The 27,030-nt window shown below is 40.4% G+C and overlaps 1 protein-coding gene across 4 annotated transcripts in view; it reads left to right on the forward strand.

Annotated features, from left to right (window-relative positions):
• Positions 1 to 27,030, forward strand: part of pcdh11 (protocadherin 11) — a 142,000-nt gene that overhangs the window by 8,155 nt on the left and 106,815 nt on the right. For 3 of the 4 annotated variants that reach the window (XM_034230915.1, XM_034230916.1, XM_034230917.1), the window contains exon 3: positions 4,498 to 7,005. In XM_034230915.1, coding sequence (XP_034086806.1) covers positions 4,498 to 7,005 — 2,508 coding nt within the window. Of the gene's footprint in view, positions 1 to 4,497; positions 7,006 to 11,490; positions 13,551 to 27,030 lie in introns of those variants that run through there. The other variant, XM_034230918.1, reaches the window with a different exon arrangement.

Genomic DNA, 27,030 nt, shown 5'->3' on the forward strand with positions numbered 1-27,030 from the left:
GGATTTGATCATGCATTCTTCATTTACAGTCTAGATAATACTCTATGCTTTGCGGTTAGATTAATATTGTAGATGACATGAGCCCTTACAAATGAAGCGTAATTAAAGAGTCAGATGCAAGCACTCTGGAGGAAAGCCCAAACATTATAAATAAAGAAAGATTACTAGATTTTGAGAGCATGGTGTGAGACTAAAATGACAAGTCCATTTTGGATTCTTAAATGAAGTTAACACTGGGTCGGTATGAACAGAATCATTGCTGTCCGTCCCTGCCCTGAATATCAATTTGCATTTTTAAAGAGTCCCACTGCCAAGGCTTCTCCAGCGCAATGTCCTGAATTGTTCATGCCTGGAAAATCACCAACCAAATGTTCTGCTCATTATGATGATCATCTGCAATCATTTTCTTTGCCCTTTTTACATTATAAAGCTTTACTAAAACCCTCGCCTACACTGTGGTTGTATTATCATTTGCAGGAGATTCTTTTTAGAGCATCCTATGCACTGTGCCCCTGACTTAGTTCTTCTCATTACATTCTCATTGTACTCGAGATTAATTTCCTTGTATTCCAGGTTCCATGTGAGTAAAACACAGGAAGAGGCATTTAAGAAGCCAGAAAAAATTGTTCAGAAGTGCAGTAGAAAGCCAAGGGTTTACAGGGGAAGAGTGTGCAAGCATTTCCTAGAATAGCTCGTGGCTGCTAAGCCACCCTTGGACTATCTTTGTATGGTCCTCAGAGATTTGTCTCAGAAGCTCCCTCAAAATGATAGTTTACCCATTTTCTTTGTGTTGTAGAAGGCACGTTGCTGAAATTGCTACCATTGTGTTGCACAGTCAGCCAGGCTCAATGGTCCACCACTCCACATGTAGCAAGCCTGAATTGTCAACATACAAAACAAATGAAATAAACATGGTAGCCTCTTTTGTTCAATTTCTTCCTTTTTCAAGCAGGACAATGGGTAATTTCATTCAACACTGCACTCCACACCTAACATAATGATTGGTAATTACACTTAAAGTGAAACTCTGCCATCAGTCTAGTTGTATGCTACGTCACCTGAACTGCAGAGAAGGCGTCCTAAGAAATGGTCAAGGTCACTGAAAGTAATAACATGCATGGATGGAGGAGGATGTCCCATGAAAGCCAATTCTATCACTTTACGTATTCACAGGATAACTTGGAGGCCCACAGGGAAACACACTCAAGCCTAAAGGAGGTTTTTCTGTTTGTTTTGCTCCTGATTTTGGCTGTTCACGGACATTGGTCTCTTTTCCTATTCCAGTTGTGTATGTGTTTGCAGCATCACACACTACATGAATCCACGTTGTATCTATGTCAGCATCTTCAGACACATTTAAGATGAGCGTCTTGTTCAAGTCATTTCATGTAGATCCATGTTCTGCTGCTGGCTGGGGCATGCCTTACTGATAAAGTAGATGATGAAGTGGGTGTCTGTATTTTGACTTGCGCAATCCAGAGAGCTCTTACACTTAACCTTCTGCCTCTTGGATTTTTCCTGGCAACACTATCTGAAATATTCCTTAGATTTTTGATTGGATTTAGTGGTCCACCAAGTCTGATATTGAATAACTTTATTCCTAGGATTCCAACTTTGCATTTGAAGATGCAAAAATTATTCAAACCCTATTCCCAAGAAGCAAGAAAGCTTTGATGAATGCTTTGCATGCTGCCTATAGGCAGTGAATAGATATTTTAGGCAGAAGGCTCACTTTCAAGCATTTCCAGTTTCATTAGCATTCCATTTTGACACATTATCCACTTCTAGTGATTGACAAAAAGAGACAAACAATTTCCAGCTTCTTTTGTCTTAATTATATGCATGAGATCATGGCCAGGGGCACATTTGGATGAGGGATGCAGAGAAAGAATGAGGGAGGAATGAGAGAGAGAGACAGAGAGGGTGAGTTTTTTCAGCAGTATAAAAAGGTGCTATAGCTTGTGATGATGAATAGCCCTCCCCAGTTAGTCCTATCCATGGGCAGCACCGTGACTAGAGTCCTCCTGATATATTCACAGCCCAATCTCAGTCTCCTCTTAGTTTTAATAAGGTCATCAACTTGACTGAAAGATGCATCCACCTACAGTATAATCCGAGGTCCTGTCTGCAAAAGGAGTTCAGAGACATTCTTCCCTCATCATCAGCGTCCTCTATTTCTGTCATCATCTCTCAGTATTTTTCATTTAAATTAGCCAACTCGGATTAGATTATATCTGACATATACAGTGACCTGACCCCTTTCTGATCACTGCAGATATCTATAATGTTGAATTGAAGGCAAGTCATCAAAGGTTGGGAATACCTGAACAGTAGATGTGTGCTGAAAGAGTGAGTGCACACTTAGTCATCTAAAGAACTACGTCCTTCTTGGACAGCCTTTGGGTTTCTAGTGAGTGATTCATGCAAGTAGTTGGCCTTTACTTAGCCTGCCCTAGATCTTATCAGAATCCACCAGACTAATTTTGCATTCAGGAGGAGGCACAGCCTGAGAAGATAGCTCCCTTCAACTTATTGAAATGCGCTGTGTGCCGTCTTGTCAGTTGTAAAATTGTGTGAAACCAAGACAAAAGCAGAGAGGAAATGCTGGCTCATAAATCATTGTGCAGCATTCCCTTTGACACATCCTAACTCAACATCCTACTATTAAATCAGACGTTGCCAAATATCAGTGTGCAGATACTCAGCTACTGTGCTGAATCTGTGAACTATTCAAACAACTGGGGATTGCGGAGCTCTGTGCGGATGGAGTAGTGCTTGGAAGTAGAACCCACAGTCTTGGACCTTTCAGTTATGACAGAAATAGTTCTACGTCAAGCATAACGATTCGGCACAGTTCATCCATAGGGCTGTCCCTATACGTTTCCACGCATATCTTATGTAACATGTCTGCTTATCCGTTTGACTCTTGCTTGCCAGAATGATCACAAAATAAGGTCTGAAAGATCATTGCTGCAGCGTTGGCTGGTTTAAGTAGTTCTGTCAATCACTGACATGTTGACAACATTCGCTCAGCAAGCAGTTTTTCAGAGTACATAATAATTTACATGCTGCAGCTGCACGTTTCCTTGTGTCAGCTACAACACTATGCTGGCACGAGGGCGGTTCTAGATTTTAAAACCTAGTGAGGTCTCTTGTGCTCACAATTTGGTTGAAATATTCCTTCCTTGAACGAGGAGAATGTATATATCTTAATCTCATTTGATAGCTGTGCTTAGACAGAGTAATCTCTTCCAACATTATGTGCAGCGTGAAGCTTATCTCTTTAAAGAGGATGCTTTTTCTTGTTTTACCATGAAACTGCTTCTGACTGAAAGAGCTTCAAAGGGCTTCTTTGTTTCATAATGTGCATGCAGCTCATTCATGTGCTTGATCTTCTTCTTATTTCCTCCCCCCGCTCTCTCTTTCTCTCCTTTTCTGTCACTTCTCTCCCTCTCCCTCTCTCGCCTTCCATTCCTTCTCCTCCAGCCTAATTTGAGAACAGTCATGGATCCATACCCAGTCTGAAATTGTAAATATTAGTGCTAGTTTTTTTGTTGTGGAAGGCAATTACTCCTTATAGCAGTACAATTTCCTCCCGTTTCTCATTTGGATTACTTATGCATTTGTTTTCAATTTGTCCAGTTTTACTTTTGCTAGATACAGCCCTTCTAGAGCAAAATGCTTTTTGTAATATGTAGGGTTTTTAACTTTATTGTCTTTATCTGAGGTGATCTGATTGTGTAGTGCATTTAAATTGGAGCTCAGTGTTGTGTCTGTATTTCAAGCTTTCTACCTCCCATTAGACAGATAAAACGTTGCAAGGCTGCCTTCTCTATTCTAACTCGACACACAACAGGAAGGTGGGGTGAAATGTAATTTTAGTGAAGGCAGAACGAAATTGGATGAAAAGGCCTATGAGGTAAAGGGATCCCTTCAAGAAGTAGTTGCTAGGGGGGCGAAGGGACTTGATTTACTACAATGATTGCTCACATTTGCAAAAAGGCTAAATAACTTACATCGTATGTCAATGTTTCTAGGGCAAGTATTGTAAAATGTAAGTAAAACAGGAACAAAAGCTAATGATTAGCAGGTTTGGAAATGCTTTTGATTAAAAGGAAGATGAGCAGGGCAAAGAACCAACTGCCTTGTTAAAAAATGTCCTGGTCTGTTTACTTTCCTCTTAACATTAATCTCTGCCTTAAAGCCTGGTCCGTAGAATGGTTACAAATGAACCTGAGTAAAGAAAGAAAATACCCTGACAAGTTCTTTGGCTTTCTAAGACAATTGACAAATCTACGATCTAAGAACAAAAACAGGAGGAAGAATATCTCAGAATATATTAAACATCACTGTATCGATCTGTACCTCTTTTTATCTTATTACCCCAAATAAAATGTGATATTCTTACTAATGGTATTATTTGTCAGTACACTTGTGTTGGTAAAACTTGTGCTCAAAAGAATAAAAATAACTCAAAATGTTGTCTTGTCATTGCAGAGTGTCAGCGAGTTTGGCTTAGACATCATAGAGACTCCTGAAGGGGACAAGTGGCCGCAGCTCATTGTTCAACAGAACCTAGATCGCGAGCAGAAGGACACCTTCGTTATGAAGATAAAGGTAGAGGATGGTGGCAACCCCCCCAAGTCCAGCACTGCCATCCTGCAAGTCACCATCTCCGATGTTAACGATAATCGTCCCGTCTTCAAAGACACTGAGCTGGAGGTCTCGGTGCCAGAGAATGCCCCCATGGGAACATCGGTTGCTCATCTGCATGCCTCAGACGCAGACCTTGGTTCCAACGCGCAGATCCACTTTGCCTTCAGCAACCAGATCTCTGCCTCAACCAAACGTCACTTTTCCATCGACAGCTCAACAGGACTGATCACTGTGAGGCAGTCTCTGGACAGGGAGGTAACTCCTGTTCACAAACTCATCGTGCTTGCCAGTGATGGCAGCTCTACTCCCTCCAGAGCCACAGTGATTGTTAATGTAACAGATGTTAATGACAATGTTCCCTCCATAGACACTCGCTACATTATCAACCTGGTTAATGGGACTGTTCTGCTATCTGAAAATGCACCTCTCAATACAAAAATAGCCCTCATCACTGTTACTGACAAGGATGCAGATCTTTTTGGCAAAGTAGCTTGCTACACTGAACATGATGTTCCTTTTCGGTTGAAGCCTGTCTTTAATGATCAATTCTTACTAGAGACAGCAGCCCCCCTAGATTATGAGACGACTCGAGAATATGCAATTAAGATAGTGGCCTCGGATAGGGGGACGCCTCCTTTGAACACTTCAGCTATGGTTTTAATTAAAATCAAGGATGAGAATGACAACGCACCCATCTTTCCCCAGCCGGAAATCCAACTTTCCATACCGGAGAACAATGACCCCTCTACACAGTTAATAAAAATCAGCGCCACTGACGCAGACAGCGGACATAATGCTGAGATTATTTATACTCTTGGCCCTGATGCGCCTGACGGGTTTAACGTAGACAGACGGTCAGGAATTCTCTCTGTTGGCAAACGACTGGACAGAGAGAAGCAGGAGAGGTATTCATTCACTGTCATAGCGAGGGACAATGGCTCTTCTTCCCTGCAGAGCAATGTCACCGTCAGGCTAATCGTCCAGGACCTTAATGACAACAACCCAGCTTTCACACACCCCGAGTACAACTTCTATGTGCCTGAGAACCTGCCTCTCTATGGAACTGTGGGCTTAATCACAGTGACGGATGCAGATGCGGGAGATAATTCAGTTATAACCCTGTCTGTTTTGAACGGAAAAGATAATTTCATCATCGACCCCCAAACCGGTGTTATCAAACCCAATATAACGTTTGATAGGGAGCAGCAAAGCTCCTACACTTTTATGGTTAAGGCAGTTGATGCGGGGCAACCTCCAAGTTCCTCCTACGCCAAGGTCACTATCAATGTAGTCGATGTGAACGACAATCGCCCTGTGTTCGTGATCCCATCCTCCAATTACTCATATGACCTAGTGCGAACCACCATCACCCCTGGCGCTGTGGTCACCAGAGTGTTTGCCATTGACAATGACACAGGTATGAATGCTGAGCTGCAGTACAGCATTATCAGCAGCATCATCATCACATCTAGGGTCTCCCCTCGAGGTCTTTTCTCCATCGACAAAGCAACGGGTAACATAACACTGCAGGAGAAAATAGTGACAGCTGATCAGGGACTGCATAGGCTGGTAGTCAAGGTCAAAGATCTAGGTCAGCCTGAGTCATTACATGCCATTGCGCTTATTCACTTGTTTGTCAATGACACTGTGTCAAATGCTACCTTTATCCAAGAGCAGCTGAGAAAAAGTATGGAGACACCTTTGGATCGTAACATAGGGGAAGGTGAGGTAACACCTCAAGCCAACGGATATGTTATTGTTGTCATAGCAATCATAGCAGGGACGATGACTGTCATCTTGGTGATATTTGTGACTGCCTTGGTGCGCTGCCGACAGACACCCAGACATAAAGTGGTACAAAAGGGCAAGCAGAGTGGCGAATGGGTGTCCCCCAACCAAGACAACCGTCAGATCAAGAAGAAGAAGAAGAGAAAGAAGCGATCCCCAAAGAGCCTCCTCTTGAACTTTGTGACAATAGATGAATCCAAGCCTGACGACCCCACCCATGAGCATGTTAATGGTACACTTGATCTCCCTGTGGAGCTAGAGGAGCAAACCATGGGGAAGTACAACTGGGCCACCACGCCCACCACCTTCAAACCTGACAGCCCAGATTTAGCCAAACATTACAAGTCTGCGTCCCCTCAGCCTACATTTCAAATCAAACCTGAGACTCCAGTGGCCCCAAAGAAGCACCATGTGATCCAGGAGCTCCCCTTGGACAACACGTTCGTGGTGGGCTGTGACTCACTCTCCAAGTGCTCATCGACTAGCTCCGACCCGTACAGTGTCTCAGAGTGCAGCTGTCAGGGGGGATTCAAGACTACGGGGCAAATCTCCACCCGACAGGTAATTCATGACTTCCTTCTTAAACCCACCCACACTAGTCCCCACTCACACTCCCCTTGCTGTCCCATGGTAGGTGATGTGAATGGGGGAGGGTGGCAGCATGGAACCATGGGATTTTCCCACACAGACCATGACCATGTCTACATGAATGTCATTTGCACTTAAAAAGCGAAAGAATATAAGATAATTTGTTGCAATTAATAGAGAAAACCTTTCACTATACTGATTGTTACTAATTCATATATTCACCCTCCTTCATTAGCAATCATAGTTGCATAATCGTTTACAAAAATACATCTGCAGGCTAATTTCATATTCAAAAACTTGAGAACAGGAAGCAGTGCAATTAGGATGGATAGCTATTTTAAACTTCACTGTGAGTGGTTGGTTGCAATGTAGCCTGATTCAGAAGAGCCTGGGATGGGTGGCATTGATTGAATTCTCTACTGATGTATTTGAGGTCAAGGGCGAATGATGCTCTGTGTTCATATTTTTGACTGACTCACTGGCAGTGCTAAGATAGCACTTAATATTTGTTTTCAAGAGGGCTAAGCAACAAATACATATGGCAGCCACAGTTACACTTAATCCTGTATTCATCTGGTCAAACATTTTTGAAGGTAATAGCAGAAAAAACAAACTGCTCTTGACATGCTTAAACAACTTCATAAACAGCCCCACTTTTTGTGGATTCTATCCTCAAAATATTAAGTGCTATCTTAGCACTGCCAGTGAGTCTTTGTGGGAGAGAGGCTCATTTGAATGCCAAGGTACAGCAAAGGGCTTATGATTCTGTAAGAGATATATGCCGAATGCGAAGTGCCCCAATAAATTAAAGCTGGCCAGGGAAATAAATGTAAATCAGAGGTAAGGAGAGGTGGCCTTGCTTAGTGCTGACAGCCAGAGCGCTATGGGGAAGACTGAGTACTTCTTAGGGCGGGGGGAGGGGGTCACAGGGATCAAGGTGACGCAGAGCCTTGAGACCAATATACTTAAACACCAAGGGAGCAGTAGTCCATAAAAAGCCTGCCAGGCCAATGTTGCTTTTAGCCCATAAATGCTCTACTTTAATGACTGCAATTATTGTTATAAACGACATATGTAGATACACATTCTTTACATTCTATAAATTACGCCACATAGGAGAGGCAGAAATGACATCACAATAAAGGCTTGCCGCTGTTGCAGTTTGTTAGAGATTACACTGAAGTATCTCTAATACATTGCATTTTATGTACATGATATTTGTCCTGCTATCACCAGCACAATTGAACTAATCAAGGCTGAATAGTTTGTGCATGGGCTAACAATATATTGCATACATGGATATATCCATATATTCCCTCAGTGTCGAACCAGATTCAACCATTTTAATGTTTTGCTTTTCGTTTCTTTTTGTGTTTCTTTTTTTTGAGGGTTTGGTTGTTTCATTGCAGCATTGGCTTTTGTTTTTGTTACTGTTTTGTTCATGATTATTACAACTGCCATTCATCCAATTCTGGTTCAATTTCATAATATTGCATCAATAATTTATTTGTTTGATGATGAGGGGCTTGCTTTTGTTTGTGTGATGCCTGATATTGCAGACATTTTTAAGATCTTGGGTTCATTTCTGTCTTTTTGCTCCCTGTATGTTCTGTGTGACATCCAGCAAACATTTATTCCTCATGGCATAGTTTTGATAAATGAGTTTTGATCCCATGAAATATTGTGCTTAGGTTAATTTATGAAGACACCCACACAGTGTTGATAGTCATTCCCTTCATCCACCTTTTATTTGAAATCCTGGTTAAGAGCTATGCTCTGCCATTGTAAATTACACACTAGCCAACATGCCCGTGGTACCAACGATTTAATTCATAATGTGTTCATATGACACACTGACGAGATGTCAGGATGATTTTCCCCTCTTACTGGCAGTGACTGCCCTGAAATATGCATAAATATCCTTTCGTTGCTTTCCAATTCCAAATTATTATCCGTCATGAATTTTATGCATCAAGGATTTAATTTGATTTTCTCTTATGTGGCTGATCAGAGTGGAGCATTTTTGTCAGAATAATTTAAAATCAATGAATATATGATTAGTAAACACCCTGCCAAATATTCAGTCTCTGTTTAAATCAGTTTATTTCTAAAGTACTCTATTTTTATTCCTTTCTCTAAGAGAGGTCAGATTTAATATTGTCATATTTTGGTTTCAAATGCTTCGCAGAATTTGAATACTATAAAAAAAGACCCATGGGTTCTACTCACCAACCATATCTTCAAGGATAATATGCTGATAATACATCTTTTCTTTTTTTGTCCCCTTAAGCAATTGACAAGTGATGCCTCCCACTTTAGACATTAGATTTCCCACCAGTTTTAAGTGTGCTTATTTAAAGCCTGTGTCATGGAAAAAAAGCATGAAGCTTTGCGTAATGAGAATCGGTGGCTGCAAAGGTTAATTAAATGCACTAAAGGGTTAATCACTCGTAATACAGTATGATTAAAATCACCGTAATTAGGTTTCGTATGAAGCTGATAAGAAAGAAGAAAAAAGGCAGCTGTCCTTTAAGATTATCAGCGATGCCACGCACTATCCCGAGCAGATTCACGTTCTCTACATCCAAGCGATGTGACAATAGGTGATCGGCTGTCCTGTTTGTTGAAGCTATTATAATTTCCTCTCCTCTTAATATTATCTTCATGTTTCTTTAAAGCAAATCTTTTTTTCCCAAAGTCTAAAGAAAAACACTTAAAAACAGCACTCCTCCATAGAGTGTGGTTGTTGCTTTCATCTGAGGGGGTAAAAAAAGAGAACACTTGAGAATACTCTAGAAAATCAAGAGATTATTTCAAGTGTGGCTGTTAAAACAATAGCTGCATTTGTTCTGTCAAGGCCAGCAATTCATTCTCTCTTGAGCCTTAACCTAATACCAGAAGTCAAAAAGTGAAGATTACAGCCAGGTTGTCATGTTTTATTTTTTGTTTATCAAAGTGACAGATGGTGCTTTATTGCCCTTACAGTGATCTCTCTTTGCCCAGCACCCTCCTACGCTCCTAAAGCAGCTGAACAAAAAGCAAAGACAAAAAGCCCTACCCATCGAATAACGATGTGGAGGGCACATACGAGGAGATAATTATGGTTGAAGGTCACCAAAATGTTTTCAGGGACTTTACAGATGTAGCTGATAAAGACTAAAGCTTGTAAAAATACTTCAGAGACCACAGATTTGTGTCACCATATGGCTTCATTATACAGCGAGAGCTGTATTTGCAAATAAAACCCCTCCTCCTCCCTCCTACCCTCCCTTCTGAGTTTTCACACATCTCATCATTTTTATTTTAACCCCCACCCTGTGATATTAGAGGTCAATCTGCCTCCAGTGATGAGGAGCTCTTTAGAGAGTATGTGCTTTAGTAGAGGCAGATCAAACGGGTACCCCCCGCCCGAGTGATCTCAGACATCCCCATGCATATGCAGGGGAATAAAAAGGCTAATACATTCTCTAGTTTGGCCCGTAATTGTGGGCCCACAGAGCATGTAGGGTCACCGGTTAACGAAAATCACCTATGGCTTAGTATAAAGTAGGAGAAGCTGCTGTCAGTGTTTTTGTAGAATCGCGCAAGAATATATCGCAGTTTTATTAACTACCCCTTAGACAATAATTGTTGTAGTTGTGCCTTATTCATACATCCAATTTATCATATTGTCTTTATAAAAAGATCATTTAATGAATGCATTAGAAAACAAGGGCCATATGGAACAAATCTTTGCATACGTTCATTTATTTGTGTGGGTGAAGGTATGGGCCTCTCACACTAGCCGAGAAACACTTAGCTGACTCATACTGTAGCAGTGCATAGCTAAGGGTAGAAGCATGATTTGAAAACGCTTGTTAAACAATCTAATGCTCTATTTTTTCAATTTTTATTTTATCACCATTGTTTTGTTTGTTTTGTTTTTATATTTATTTTTGAGTCATTGCATCACTGTGCCTTACTAATGTAAGCACTAAACGTTCAGGTTATTCCCAATTCAGATACTGGCAGATGTGTTGCTCTTAAGAACAGCAAAATGTCATATTCTGTACATATCAGAGGACCCACTGGCAAGGGTCCGAAAATAAGAGTGGGCCTAAATTGATCCAAATGGATTTTTGAGGGGAAAGGAAGAGTGCTGCACTAGTGTGGTGGGAGACAAAAAGACAAATTGGGAGTGATAATTGGATAAGATTGCATGCTCTGATAAGTACAGGAAAAATGCACAAGCTTGTGACACTTGTAGCATTCTTCAAGGATACCTGACAAGATAATGGTTTGATTGCCAGCCGTGCCTTGAAGAATGCTTTTTTTTTAATCTTCTACACTCTCTTCGGAGATTTCTTATTCAGTGTTCAGGGTGTCCTCACACTGATGAGGCTACAGCTTAGGCTTCTCAGAGCTCGATGATATTGTAACTACAATCTCCCTATATCTGTCTGTCTCTCTATATTTCAGGAGACGTCACTGAAACCACCACACTATGGCACACTCTGTGGCACAGGTACAGCTCGCTCCCACAGGATTAAAATCAATCTCTAGCTTCCACTACCTAAAGCGAGAAAAAGAAAGAAAAGAGAGAGGGCAGAGGGAGGAAAGAAGGAATGCGAAAACTGAAGAGGTGAAACAAGTACTTTATGTCTCTACAGCCTCAAACCTCCACCTCTTCATACAATCGACAGAAAAGATGAACTTGGAGGGGGGGGGGGGGAGGAGGGTTTCTCATAAAAAGAGAGACGCTTCATGTTGCCTGCCTGAAACTTGACAAAGGTCCTCCTGTGAATCTGTTGGAAATTTGAAATGCTTTATTGAGTCCTATGCTATTACTTACCTGTGTCAGTGAGGACTAAACTGTATGCCCTGACCCTCCACGAGAAATGTCCCTCTGCAGCACCCACTTTGTAAAATAGGTGTCAAATACAGTCAGTAGTTCTGTAAAGTATGTTTATATGTATGTATGTATATCTATCACAGAGTTGATGGTGTTTATATTTATTGATTACATTTCTTTGCCTTGTTTTCATAACTGCCTGGTGGCCATTTTATTTTCTTACTTTCTGATTTTTTTATTATTTGACGTTGCTCTACCTGGGCTTGCTTATGGAACTAATGATTTATAGTGTATTTATGCTGCAAAGTCGACAACCTGTAGACTTACATACGTATTGAGCCCGCATCACAGTGGACCTTTCTGTCCCACTGTTGCCACTGATACAATTGTTGTTAAAGAGTGTGGCTAGCGCTACAGAAATATGCATGGCCCCACAAAATGATCACATTTGTAGTGCTATACCGTGCTACCGATCGCCATGCTGTTATTACAGCGGCAGGAATTGCAGGACAAGTTTAATACTTTCGATTAAGCCACATTCACATGGGACTAACTGCCGGGGATATAATCAAAAGCTGTTTATGTAGAGCAGATTTGAAGAGCACTAAGCCTGACCTTTTGTGTTTCGCTTTCAATTCGGAAGTGATTTAACCTGTAAGATCTGCGTTAAAATGACTCCAGATGAAAAAAAAAAAATAATCCTCTGGCAGTCTTTAAAATAAATTGTTGGGTTTAAGCATAAACTACTTGACTATGTGCATGTATTTGCACTGACAAAAGAAATGTTCTGATGAGAAGAACATCAAACACCAAAATGAAAAGGTAATCCAGGCTTTGGTTTAAAAACCGCAATAAGTTCATATTTGACAGAAAATCCACTATGGTGCACTTACTACTAGTTCTTAGGCGTTTTGTTCAGAGCATCCTTTTGCTTCTACCGTTTCTACACCTATAGAATTATTAGGTACAGTATGTCCTGCTAGAATAATCTCTACAGTATACACCAGTAAATGGCTTGATGGGTTAGCAGCATTGTTGTTCAATAGTCCTGTTAATTGGTGAGCGCTTTGATAAGTAAGGCATAAAAGGCACCTACAGTGCATACATATAACCATAGAATTATAATCATTAAAATGGACATAGCCAGTGTACTCAGTTAGAAATGTACAGATGGACTGAACCAGAGGCTGTTTCTCTTCTTGTGACTGACTATATATAAATGAAATCACTTCACGGACCAGAAGCCTTTTGGATTTAGTGCCAGTCTTAATATGTCATGCTACTACAGACTATGTCTATTTTAACGCTTTTAATTTTATGTGCAGTGCCTCTTTGTAAGGCAGGTTGTTATTATTGAAGGAGGTATATTCATGTAATTATGGTATCAAATGTATTCACTACTGCGTAGGGGCCACAGTATGAAGTAAACATAGCATCCTAGCACTGTGTAATGATTAGATTTGCCTGATCTTTGGGGGAAAGAAAAAAAATACTCATACATGGGGAGAGCTTTTTTCCTTGTAAGGGAGACAGAAAACCTCACTTTTATTCAATGTGAAGTACAATATGCACCTTACATGATCTTTGTAATTGACTTTGATTTGCCAGTGTGGAGAAAACTGTAAATGTTTTGTTTATGTATGTGTGCGCTTCTGAAATTTATTAAAGTCTTTTGCATTGTATTGCACATTTTGACGACTCTTTTTATTCATTGCCTTGAGCATCCAATATTAGTCTGCATCACTCAGTCAGTTGAGTTTTCTGCACAGTATGCTTCATGAGAACAGTAAAGCTAAAATAAGATATAAACATGTTGTGGAATAATCATTTGTTTTTCTCATGTATAGATAGCTCGAAGCATATAGTACATGTCAAACAGGCTTATGGCCTGTAAAGTATGTGTGGCTGTGTTTGGACACCATTCATTGGCTCATTTCAGCGTTCGAAAAACTGCCCATGCCCTCTTTTCTTCTACATTTTCCAACAATATAGCATTTAACAGGGAGAATGAGATGAAGAAATGGTTTGGATATACATCGCTCATTAGGAACAGCTTACAGATAAAAGTTATGGAAATGTGGTGGGAGTACATCCTTTGAAGTACACAGACATTACAGCAGTAGAAAAAGCTTTTTTTGGAACATCTTTTTTTTGTATTTCTACTTCATGAGAGCTGATGATTATCATTTGATAATGATAACCCTACTATTATGATGTACAGTTATACACAAACACAGGGTTTAATACATCTGAAAGGAAGATTGATGCTAGAGGGTGCAATAACATTGTGTTATGCAGTATTTATGCGGATTTGATCCAGAAATACAGACTTGAAAGGCATAAAACAAAGCCAGAGAAGAGACGACAGAAAATGTTTAATTGCTTATCAAAGTTACTTCGTATTTTAAAACTGAGAAAGAGCTAATCAGTTCCCTCGGGAAATGTGTCCTTGGTGATTTGAGAAAATGGTGCGTTCTCAAGTAGAGCATTCTCTTATAGAGGGAGCATAAATGTCAGCCTTCTAATAATAGATAAATGTAAACCCGCTAAATGCCTCGTCCTTACTTAGAAAACACAGAGCTTTGGTAGATCTTAAGGTAGTTGTATCTCTTTGAGCTTGATAAATTATGATAAGATTTTTCATGTTATGCATAATTATGTAATAATATGTTTTCAAATGAGCCGTAAAACAAAACAACCAACAAAGCCACAGCACTAATGAGTATTAACATGTGTGCATGAAGAAAGAGTAGGCGATAAATGGATGTTCCTTCTTCTTTGGAGTGCAAAGTCAAAGGTGAAAAAGAAGGGATGATAGGAAAGAGAAACACATTAAGTGGAAGCAGGAGTTGCCTGTCGGTTTATAACCGGAAATGTCTTAGGACCATTGTGTTGTTGTTCCTCTGTTTCCACAGAACCGGCAGTTGTTACAAGTCTCAGCATGTGCTTGTGATTTGGTCAGCTCACATTAAGTGCATTTCCTGGAGATTTTTAGCATCTATAAAACGACTTTTAAGGGTTGTCCCGTGGTTGTATTACAGTATGTGACTGAGGGAAGTGATTCCAGATTTTCTTTGCTGACATATTGATTCATGATTTATGAGGAAGCAGTATTCAATTTCATCTAACAGGCCAGGAAGCTAGTTATATGTAGTAAGTTTGATTACATGTAATGCAATAAAATGTCTGCTGATGGAGCAAAATATACAGAACTGCACAGAGGAGCTTACACAGACACAAGCAGCAATTCATTGTGCTGTCGTATGGCGGCAAACCATATGGTCTTCATTAATTGTATTTTTCTTTTTTCTTTAGTTTCTTTTCTTTCACCATTCACAGTATTGCTTTGGGCTTCCTCAGTAAAGCAGGTTGTGCAGTTTACTGTCGTATAAAACCTTCAGATGCACTGCAGTTATCAAGCATTAATGTTTATTACTATGAATAAAAACCTTTAGGCCTTTTAACCACATGTAAAGTTTGTCATTGTGAAAAGTTGGCCCGGTGACTTTTCCCAACCTTGAAAGTGCAATCAGTGCAATCAGTACCTCATCCCTGATATCCATGCTTCCCCTTTGATATATAACATAATACTAGAAGCTATTAGTTATTCATGTAGGTAGCATTGCAAAGTAGCTGTTGAGATGGCAAAACCCATTTTCTTCACATTACATTGATTTTACAAGCCACATTTTCTGCTGCAGACGGTATAGAATAACAATTCCAGATTCCAGATGATTTAAAAATAAATCTGCTGTTGCAGCTAGCTTTTATAAAAATCAGTGTGCAGTAAGTAATCTGAACACTTTTAGTGGTATTTAATTACATTTCTTGAAAGTTGTAGGAAATCAGTGAAAAGAAGAATGTATGGATTTGTTCCTCCCTCTTTACACGTTATGAATTAGAAGATGTTGGCAGCCAGCCAACTTCTTCTTGTAAATCCTAACACACCTGATTAGTTTTAGTAGAAACATCAGATGCCCTCAACATGGATCTTATATTTTGGCATTCTGTACTTCTACTTAAAACCATGTATATGTTATAATATTAATATTAATTTAACGTGAAATGTTTTAATGTGATGATGTAATGCTAAGGATGTCTATAGTTGAGGTCAATTAGCCTAGCAGCAAGCATTTTCAGGGTAAGATGTGAAGTTGTCCTGAAGCAATACTGACTGTCTAAGCAGGGGCTATTTATGCATGTGCTGTGCAGTGGTGCAGGAAACAAGAAGATGCTGTCTTTCAGTTGCACTCCACTCAAGGCAACACTCCACACAATTGCTGCCAAATCTCTGCCAAACTGAATAATTCAATCATCCCCCATAGCTGCGTAGGTCTAGCTACCTTTGTGTGTGCAACAATCAAATCAGTGTGGAAGCCCGTCGAGTGGTTCTTTCTGAGACACTGAGTAGCTCTACAGCCCGGAGATTGTTTTCATTGAAAACAATTCTGTTGATTAAACGAGGTGTGACTGTGGAGCGAGGATCTGAGGAACATCGATTGCTTGTACAATTGTTTGTTCCGTGTTAAAAGTGTGATCTAAAACACTAGTTGTTGATAGTGTGCAAGGGGCATATGCTTTGCCAGTGTGCCTGCGAGACAGTTAGTCTGTCACTGTCCCCTCTTAAAACATCCCGTTTAGAAAAGTCCACCGTGATCGCTTGTGTAGGATTAATAATCCCCTCATGATTTACAGACACATGGCTTTGTCAGGGCTTGATTGTTTTGTTGAATATATGTTACTACAGTTGTTACAGTAGGGATAAGTGAGATTTACAAGCATTCTTTAGTAGACACCCCATTTCCTTCGCCCCACCCCTCTTTGAAGTAATCACAAGGTTTCAACCTTAGTTCTCCTAATGCAGATTTAACACTAATCCCTGCTGCATTCAAAACCAAATACAGTAAAGAGAAGGCGAAATGCATTTATCATTGTAGCTACCAGGTGCATCTACATTCTGTGGACATCTGCGACAAAGCTACATCCCAAAGAGGTTATTTGCATTGAAATGTGGCCCTGATTGTATCCTCTTTGAAGCTTATAGAGGAAAACCTGTCCAGCAATCTACAGTATCATGCTGTTGGGGCTAATAAATGCAGTTTTCAAACCTAGGCACATCCCATTGTGGGTCATTGTTAAACAGTGATTCTGTCAATGTCGTGTAAAGAAGAGCTTCTTTTCGGAAGTGTAACAGAGCGCCAGACTAATTGAGTTACAACAGTCAAAAACAAATGCATTTGAACACTGTAGTGCTAAACTAAATGTGGAAATTGGTGAACCGTATACTATTGATAACAAAAACGACCATTCCTGAAAGTGATGTTTTAGCTTGAGAGAATTAACCATATTGTGGACATTATCATGACAGATTGGAGCAGTTGAATGTCACCATGCTAAAGGTAGCCAGACTGAAAGGCAAAAACTTAAGACATTGTCCAAGGAGGGCCATGTCTTTGTCCTTCCTAATCCTGGTAATCCTCGTACGGAATTCTTGATTTGCTTTGGTAAAAGAGATTGGGACATGATAAGTTGCTCTTCCGCCTCCTTAGAATAGCTGATAATCTGGTTTCAACAGAGGACTCAGGGGGTATTTAGCCTGCCTTAACATTTGCCCAAGCAGATGGCGCTGACGGGGGAAGGTGCAACCTTAGCGTCCAACCCCCTCTCTGCATGGTCCACTTCCAGAAAAAAGAAAAAAGAACAGTGGAATGATAATCAATGTTGTTTATTTTGCTGCTTGACTCTTTAAGTACTTTCAGCCAGATTATAGGCTTTTGTAGGGGATAATCGGGAGACCGCAGACAATTGCCTTTTTCCATCCTGTCAGTATCCCACAATGAATGCGTAAAGAAGGCAGTTTAAAGTAGATGTCTACTCTTAATTCCTGATCAGTCCCATTGCAAACCCTGTTAAAACGAACTGGACAGTGTGCTAATAACTTCATTTCAAACACCCCCTGTACTCTGAAACTGCAAGAAGGCATCCCAGGGGTGATATCTCTATAAGTACTGGTGTTTGAAGCTCCTTGTTCCTCAATGTGATGACACTCACACTATGAATCCAGAGATCTACTCCAGGGTGTCTGCAACACTTCAGGACTGAGCACTGTGTGTGCTGACCTCTTCTGACTTCAGGCAGAGACAAGCCCCCTCCATACTATGTTGTACAGTAAAAAGAAAGACAGAAAAAAAGAAAGAACACTCGCATTTAATGCAGCTGCATGGCCGTAGGCTATTGTAACTCACAATAGATGTCAAGGCAACTCCTATTTGCTAGAGTTTACTGCATTTCATTTCACTGTTACATTAAGATGCTGTATAATGTCTGTGGCAAAACAATACCTCTGATCACATGCAGTGTGTAAGCATGACTGCATATAAGCTATATAAGTCGTTCATATTGGTTTACTAAGCCCACATCTCTAACCTTAGTCCTCCGGCAATCTTCTAAGCTTGGACTGGACACCTGCAACAAAGCATTTGTCTAATGAGATCAGCCCATTAACTAATTACAGCTTCCCATGACATAAGTAGGAAATTTGGAAATAAAAGCATGTGGTGTTCTTCCTTCGCTCTGTGTCAGCGCGGTTGTGTTCTCTAACAGGATCTGGTACATGGCTGTCAGGCTCAATCTGGGGCAGAAACACAAAGACTAGCAGAGGCCCCAAATGCATCCCGCTCAAAAATGTAGACAGTGCAAGTTAATCCAAATGTACACAATAGCATGGTGATTTTCTTTCTGCTCTCTCACTTCATCCAAATGACAATCACAAGGGTTCAACGTGAATGCTTGAACATCCCTCAAATGTGAATATCTGATTACATTCAAAGCAGTTTGCATGAGAGCCACAAACGTTTTGCGTTGTAATTGGAACTACATCTAGGGCTTGATATATTTGTGTCACACTTGCTATGATAAATGCACTAATTACATTTTTCCCCTGTCATCAATGCTGTGCTATGTAAGTGCTTCTTTATAATAGAAACACACTGAATGTGCTTGAGATGTGTATGGAGGTATACATTGAGCCATTAGCAGAGAATAATAGATTTGGAACCACCAACAGCTAATGCTACTCTCAGTGGTAACACACATTGTACAGCTTACTCTAATGGCTTGGATCTCTACCTGTATATCAATGATAGGACGCTGTTGGCTCTTTGAGTGGAAACTACAGCATTAACCTGCACAACAGGGGCAAACATCTCTAAGATTTTATCACATTTTGACCAAATCACTTTTCACTATCAGAAGCAGCTCTGCTATCTTCAATACCTTTACTTTAATAGCATTTTTCTTTTATGGTAGATAGCAACGTCAAATATAGTTATAGTGTTGGGGATCATATTCCACTATGAAGTAAAAGGATAGTCAGAGCTTTAAACATGAAAGCAGAACAGAATCAGGGATATTTTGAAGAGTCTTCTTAGATAATGTGTGTGATATTCACTGATGGTCATAACAAATTTATGTGCATGCAGCCTTCAAAAAGAAGCAACCACTGATTCCGAAGATCAGTCAGTCAGATTATTACATGTCATTTTCTTTTTTTTTGTTGGAGAGGTCTTTGTTGCTTGACTGGCCAGACAGTCATTATGGAGTGCAATGGCTTCACGTCATGCTGCGCCATGAATTTTAGAGGAAATTGGTGCTCCTCATACACCCCTTGAGACGCTTCTTTTTTTAACAACCCTTTGCAGTTATGTATTTCAGTTTTTCTATCTTTTTGAAGGGAAAACTCATGATAAAAGAACCTGACCACTTTCAAAATCATTTGTTGAAGGTCTTCTTCTTTTACAATAAAAATCTTTTTAGCCAACCCAACGTGATTCGAATAGTTGGATCAGAACAACTTAATCCCATCTTCCAATAATAAGGCTATTGTTATTTTTCTTTACGCTACTTCTTTCTATTTTTAAGAGTCTATGTAAACAGTTCATACTTCGCAATTCGCACTATGTTCTCTCCAAATCCGTTTTTTCTCTGCTTGTGTTTACCTGTGATTGGGGTTATATTCTCTGTTTCCAGCGAAAGAAAAAGACCCGGATATCCTGGAGAATTGCACATGTATTACAGATAAATTCACTACATATATTACCGATGCTCCACACATATATACAGGCACTGCTTGTGATGGAGCACACGTGTTCAAGCCCAGAAGTAATGGACAACACTTCAGTGAATTGTGCCGACCTTATTGTATTGTGTGGATGATTGTGTTATGCTCCCCACAGATAATGACTGTGCCCTACTTTGACTTTGAGGCAGTGACCTGAAATAAGGCACACAAGTGAAATCCGAGCCTGGATGAACCTGGAAGTGATTAAGGTCACCCAGACACACAGCATTTATTTGACCCCCCCGCTGACTCACATCGACCAATGTCTGCAAATCCTTTGGGAGTCTTCTGTGGGATTTCTCCTTAATGTAAACGTTGGCCATTGATAAAATGTTTGGGAAGAGTGTCAGGGTGATTAAATACATCTGCAAGAACAGACACTGATTATTTAGTACCCTATTGTCCTGAGAGGTGCAAAAAACGTGTTGTTCCCTCCTGACATGACATAAAGGCTATAGATTTCTGGTAACAAATCAATGTTCAACTCGACAAGTAGCCAAATGTATTTCTTTATAGACATTTTCTTAATGCAACCAGTTTGCATATGTGATCCACAAGACTCATTAGTTTACACTTCAATTGGCCTTCTTTTCAACTGTTCAACAATAGGATATGCAGTTCAATTGACGAATGGTCCACAGCTTGCTGCGACTCATGTGTCCAATATTGCTGTGTTCTTGCTATGGGTGCTGACTGCACAGAGGGAGAGTCACTGAGGTCACAAATAGTTCAATGGCAACTATCAGTGGAAGTGCACAGTAATGCAGAGCAATATCACTCAGTCAATGCAATAAGATGAATAAATAATTATTTATAGTTTCTGGGGGAATAATTCAAATACATCTAAGTACTTAAAGTGGACCTATCATGCTATTTTTAGGCAATAGCATAGGTCTCAGATATATAAAAATATGTCCATGAAGTGTTTTGCTCAAAATAGCAAACAGATCACCCATTCTAGCCATGCCTCATATCCCTCTATTTCACTTCCTGTTTCAAAAGTGCTGATTTTGGGTATAAAGCTTTAAAAAAAAAAAATGTATACAAAAAAAAGGAGGGTGCTGAGCTCATGCGGGAGATTCTACCGGCAGAAACGCCATATCATGGATTATCAAGGATTATTCCTGAAACAATATGGAGCTCAAAGGCTTTCTCTCTTGCCGGTTATACCACAAGGTGAGTTCCTTTTTATTTCCTGCTTCTTCACACACATGCTCTCCAGTACAGGTTAGCTCTGAGTGTTAGCGATGCTAATGTAAACACCGACCATATTACGTCCAAAACAGTCAGGCATTGTTTCTGATAGGGCCGTGGGTGTAAAGCCAGCCTAAATTTCCGATATTACGTCATATCGGACGCAAATCTGGATCAGCTCTGTTGTACCCCCGTTTTTAGAGATTTGGGTTCGGAGGAAAAAAGAGAGGGTTTTATTTTCTGACGCTGCGTGAGTTCCCCGACACACCGGGGACACATATTTATGTATAAAAGACATAAAAAAGTGCATTTTGCATGATAGGTCCCCTTTAAGTATGCATCACATACAAGCAACATATTTACATATAGCATCAAGTGAATGGAGCTGAATGCATCAGAAAAGATGATACAACGCTGAATCCTGGATTCATCTCAAATTAAACTCCATTCGGCTCCATGATACATTATTTAACATGGGACTGAAAAGACTGTGTTTCCTAGTCCAGGTCTCATTGACATGATATATATATGCCTCGTTGCTTTGGGGGAAACATGGATAACATGGCATCATGTCTGTCTCTTGAGGGTGGGATAGATTGAGTGGATCTCCGGCTTGTTTTTGTGCCTTGATATTCTGCTGGGGATCAGTACACAACTCCCCGCCAAAGCCATGACGCCCAGATAAAAAATCCTCTTCCTCTAGTGTGTATGTAAATCAGAGAGGGGGGGATATAATGAAATAATGAAATGTGGCTGCTTTTTTCAAGAGGGACCATTGGGAACCACTATTTTTAGACACAACAAAGAGATTGCCAGGGGTGTCCAGTCTCTCTGGTTAAGTTATGGAGTTTTATCCACTTGTCAATGTACAAGCGCTTGTCTCAGGGCTTAGACACATGCTGGGAAGAAATGGAGGATGTTGTGTCCCCGCAGACAGTGTCAATTAAGCCTCTGTGGGATTCACTGGATGTATGTGTCCATAGATGATAATTTTTTCCACCATAATAAATGGTAGAAATCATCAATCGATCAAGTTGTTTTAGTTATGTCCAGATCGTATCCATTAGCAACAAGCATGATGATAACCCTGAAAGATGACCCTTCCTGCCAGCAGGAAATACTTTGTCAATCAGTCAAATGTGGCAGATGAATAATCAGCATGATCCTGGGGTATTTGTCATCTGGTCTTTCTAATGGGTTTACTGCTGATTATCCAGGTCAGAGTTGTCCACACCAGAAGTTAAAGACAGATTCTTAAGAGGGATCAGGAGACAGAAAAATCACCTCTCAACCTTCTAGATGTCATAGTTTAAACGTTAATCACATTTTCACATTACCTTTAACCCAAACTTCCACCAAATCTTATCCCTTTTGTTCGTGATGCTCCTCTAAATCTTGCCAAGGTTGCGGCTGTCTGTAACACAGGACATGCAAAGGTGTCCCTTCCTTTATCACTAAGGACTGAAGACCATCGATTTATTCTTCTGGAAGAGATGCATTCCCATAATTTATTGTAACACCATTATCTTTCATATTCTGGAATTCAACATTCAACCTTGAAAAATGTGAATGTGCAGATGCAGCGAGACTGGATCTTTGCAATGTCAGATATGTACTGGCATTCTTGGCAAAGAGGAGGGGGCAGTAATGCTGCCATGCTTGTCTTTCAGAGATATCACCTTGGAGGTCATTTGAATGACTTTGTATAATGTGGGGTCATATGGCCGCCTTAAACGCACTAGGCAACCGACTTCCTGGCATGTGAGATATTTCCTCTCTAGCAGGTTTTTTTTTATGTGACTGCGGCTGGTTGCTGATGTATGTACGATCACTCCATAGACTATTTCCGGAGTGCAGAGCCACACATATGGGCCCGGGTGATAACAGAAAGGCCAACCTGTACACATCTACTTGGTTAAGTGTGAAAGTTATACCAATGTCTGTTCTCCGTCTATAGGATTTCTCATAAAAAATACTTTATGTCAGAAATGGAAACCCATAAATGTATCCTTAACATTCAGGATTAGAATGCTTCCAAAACGAACTGTCCTTGACTGCTTTAAAAGGAAACATTAAAGGCAGTGCTTGTCAAGACACATATTCCCAGCAAAGTGAAAACCCCTGCCTCTTATCTGTTTGATTTTGCACTTAGGGAATTTTTCTTCATCTTTTTTCTTCAAACATCAAGTACCAAAGTCATTGACATGTACTAGGGGCAACCAGAGTTAAAACACAGACATACAACTTGCTGCTGTCTAGAGGCAGTCTATAAGGAAAATAAGGAAGGTATAAGGAATGGGTAAAATAAGGAAAGATAAGAAGGGTAAAATGGAAGGGAAAATAAAAAGTAAGGTAGAGGAGGTGCAGAATGATCAGGGAAATGAGGACAGTAGGGGGTGAGACCAGTGAAACATAGAGGGTAATTCAATTTGACTAAAACTCTCCGTCGCTTTATACAACTGCATGGGGGATTGGCTTAACCACAAAAATTGATTAAAATTCATGAACTATTGAAGAGTTAGCTGTCAGTCGAAAGTGGATAACATGATCCAATGTTAAAGCAGGAAATATATTTATATATATATTTTTCTAATTACAAATAAATTAAGCCAATGGTTTACCTTAAATTAAAAGCAGGGGAGTTCCCACAGAGATATCTGATCCCATGTGTAACTCATTTAAGACTGATTTGGGCTCCTATTGAGCTGGAAGGCATACTGCAATTAGCGAAGCAAAGCATCTCAACTGCAAAGCACTGTCTAACTCTTGCTGGCTCAGTGCCTTTTTTTCTAGCTTGGAAACACAGCTGACGATTCTGTACTTAAAAACCAGATCTTCAAGGTACAATTAGGTAATACAAAAATACAACTTCTGGCATGCTCAGGCCTCCAGGCGCCATTTTGTATTGTTATACAGATTCATGAATTTCTACTCGGTGGTATCTGGCACTGGGAAATGCACAGTCCATTGTTTCTAATTCTTCCTAAACCAGCTGAATCAAAGAAAAATCCAGTGTTTGACTTACATCCATCCACAATGTAAATAACTAATGTATCAGTTGTGCTTAAAGAGGCATACAATGGACAGAACAGAGAACATTGTGTAGCTGGGATAATCCCTTAGAAGATTTATCCTGACGTTGCCTTGAGGGGAATGGTGGGAGCAAGAAGCAGATCCCATTCCCTCCCTTTCTAACTCTCTATCTCTCTTTCTTTGAATACATAGTCACTATCACATCTCCTGATCAGCCCTGTTTACTTATATTGCATTGTATTCTTTAATATTCCAACTAATCCGTCAAGTGTAGAGATTTAGCCTAAGATTACAGTGATTTAATGAACTTTTGATGATACACTACTCGCGTATGAAGCCCTAAGGCGTGTTCTTGATGCATGTTACTCGCATTTGTATGTGTGTGTATGTTAAGTAAGGTGGCTGTCTTCATCTCTCAATCTCGGGCGATTTTGACTGTTACAAGATAGCGAGAGCATTGCCATCGATGGTGTGATAGCTTCCCTTAAGCTACGTGAGCTCCAGTAAGTAGTTTGCATTTAAAACAAACATGAAGGACAAGCTAGACATGAACGAGGAGAGCTTGAGCTTTCTTAATGTTGTTTTAAGTAATTGTATTTAACAGAATAATGGTAAATGGACTGTACTTATATAGCGCTTTATCCAGTCTTTAAGACCCCTCAAAGCGCTTTACATACTACATGTCATTCACCCATTTACACCCATTCATACAGAGCAGTGTATGTTACTCTAGGACCTAACATGCATACACATTCACACACCGTTGGCCATGCCATCGGGAGCAACTCAGGGTTAAGTATCTTGCCCAAGGATACATCGACATGTTGACTGCATGGGCTGGGATCGAACCCACAACCTTCTGGTTGAAAGACGACCGCACTCCCTCGCAGCCACAGTCGCCTCAATAATCGTCTTAAGTCTTAAGACACCTGATTCCCTTTTTAGATGGAACGGAGCCTTGATCGCAGGTTTATTATATATTTTATATATAGGCCTGAGTTCAAAAGCAGCCACCTGGAGATGAGTGAACTATTATTTCTGTGGTCTGGGTAATGACCCCGGTGACTTAATTTTCAGCAGAACTCCAACAAGCAAGCCACAGAAGGGTAATTGCAAGTTAGGACAGACAAGCCCATATTACAAATGTACCATCCGTGTTTTAACCCAAGGTGAGTTGCGCTGCATGGCAACAAAGCAAACAAGCCAGAATACATTTGGATAACATCTGTTTTCTGTTCATGAATTCTATCAGTTGGAGCATTCTGTATGTGCAATTACTCAAACCAATCACATGCAAAAGCTTTTTCAATCTGGCTCCTTGAGTGCTGTCACTAGTTATTACAATGCATGCTATTTAGCAAAAGTGCATTTGCAGTTTCAAGAGCATCCCAAGATATTAGTGGCATCTAATTGCATTACCTGGAGGAGACTGATGGCGCCAGTTAAAACGGCTGGCCCCAGTTCAGGCTGTGTTGAAGGCAAGTGCTTCTTTACAGGTTATACGTCATGTGTCTGACTGGAATCTTCTGTCGACTAAGTGATTTTCTGACAGCTTTAAGCCTCCAGTCGCCTCACCAAATACCCCTATTCCCTCTGCAATCGTACATCTTACCATTAATCCACTTTCACCCATGTGAAACCAAAACAATGACAGAATGTTAATGGCAGCTAATGCAGCCACATTTTGATTGCATAAGTCAAGATTTGCACTCATTAACTGGGTTTGAATTGATTCATGCATTCATGCTTGTTTACCTAGCAATAGTTTAAAGTGTCCCAGCAGTGCAATCCATATTAATGCAGACCAGCTGTGAGGCTCACTGCAGCACTTGTCCATTAAAGCCTTGAAAAAGCCAGATTTCATTTTTTCATCGTTCATCATTCATTCATTTTAAACGACTACCGATCAAATCTGTACATCTCTTTACCGTTTTGTTACACTGCTAATGTCATCTGAATAATAGACGGATATCTCCATACGGCTCTGCTTTGCCAAGGTCACAGTACAGTTTCCATTGAAATAGAAAATAGTTCTCTCATGGGCAGCTCAACATCATTTCCTGAAAGCCACAGGCAAATCTTGATGACTGAGAATACAATAAGGTGAAAACTGCCAAGTGACCCTCACAGGATATGTCTCTAGCACCTTCTGTCTTCCATTTCTAGATTTAGTAGGGACCGGAGGGTATTTTACCTCACAGTCCTCACATAGTCCATTGGGACCCTCATCTTGGGAATAGCATGCCAGTTTTATTGAGCAGGGAGTGGCAGTGGAGAGAGACGAGGGCCCTCAGAGACGCCTGTTTTTTTTCCATATTAAACTGCAGAGAGAGGAGCTTAAGATCTCACTGGTGAAATGATTTCCATTTTCGAAATCAAAATGCCAAAGTAGCATAATTATGGAGACTGTGACATATCTATCTCTGTTGTTGGTGAGAGATGTTATCCTACGTTAATGATCCCAGTCCTTCTCATCTTCTCCTATTACTTCTTCCCCACCTACACATTCCTCTCTTTCTCCCCCATTTCTCCCTTCTCCCCTCCCTTGCACCAGTACCCTTCTTACTGAATCGCAAACCTCTAACTCCTCCTTTTCTGCCTCACTTCCTACTGAGAGTAAAATGTCTATCTATGGGAATTTATAGTCACATTAATATGAGCAAAGGATGTGGGGTAATAAATCCCTTTCTTTCTCCCAATGAGCCATAAGAAGAGGTGATAAAAACAACTTTTCTGTTGTTGTGCGCTTTTGCCTCGTGGAGTGAGAAAAAAAGCTATGTTTGAAGATCAGATTAGTCTTCAGGGAGTCCGACCTATTGGG

This window comes from Gymnodraco acuticeps, unplaced genomic scaffold (assembly GCF_902827175.1).
Source record: "Gymnodraco acuticeps unplaced genomic scaffold, fGymAcu1.1, whole genome shotgun sequence".
In the NCBI taxonomy this organism is placed as follows: Eukaryota; Metazoa; Chordata; class Actinopteri; order Perciformes; family Bathydraconidae; genus Gymnodraco; species Gymnodraco acuticeps.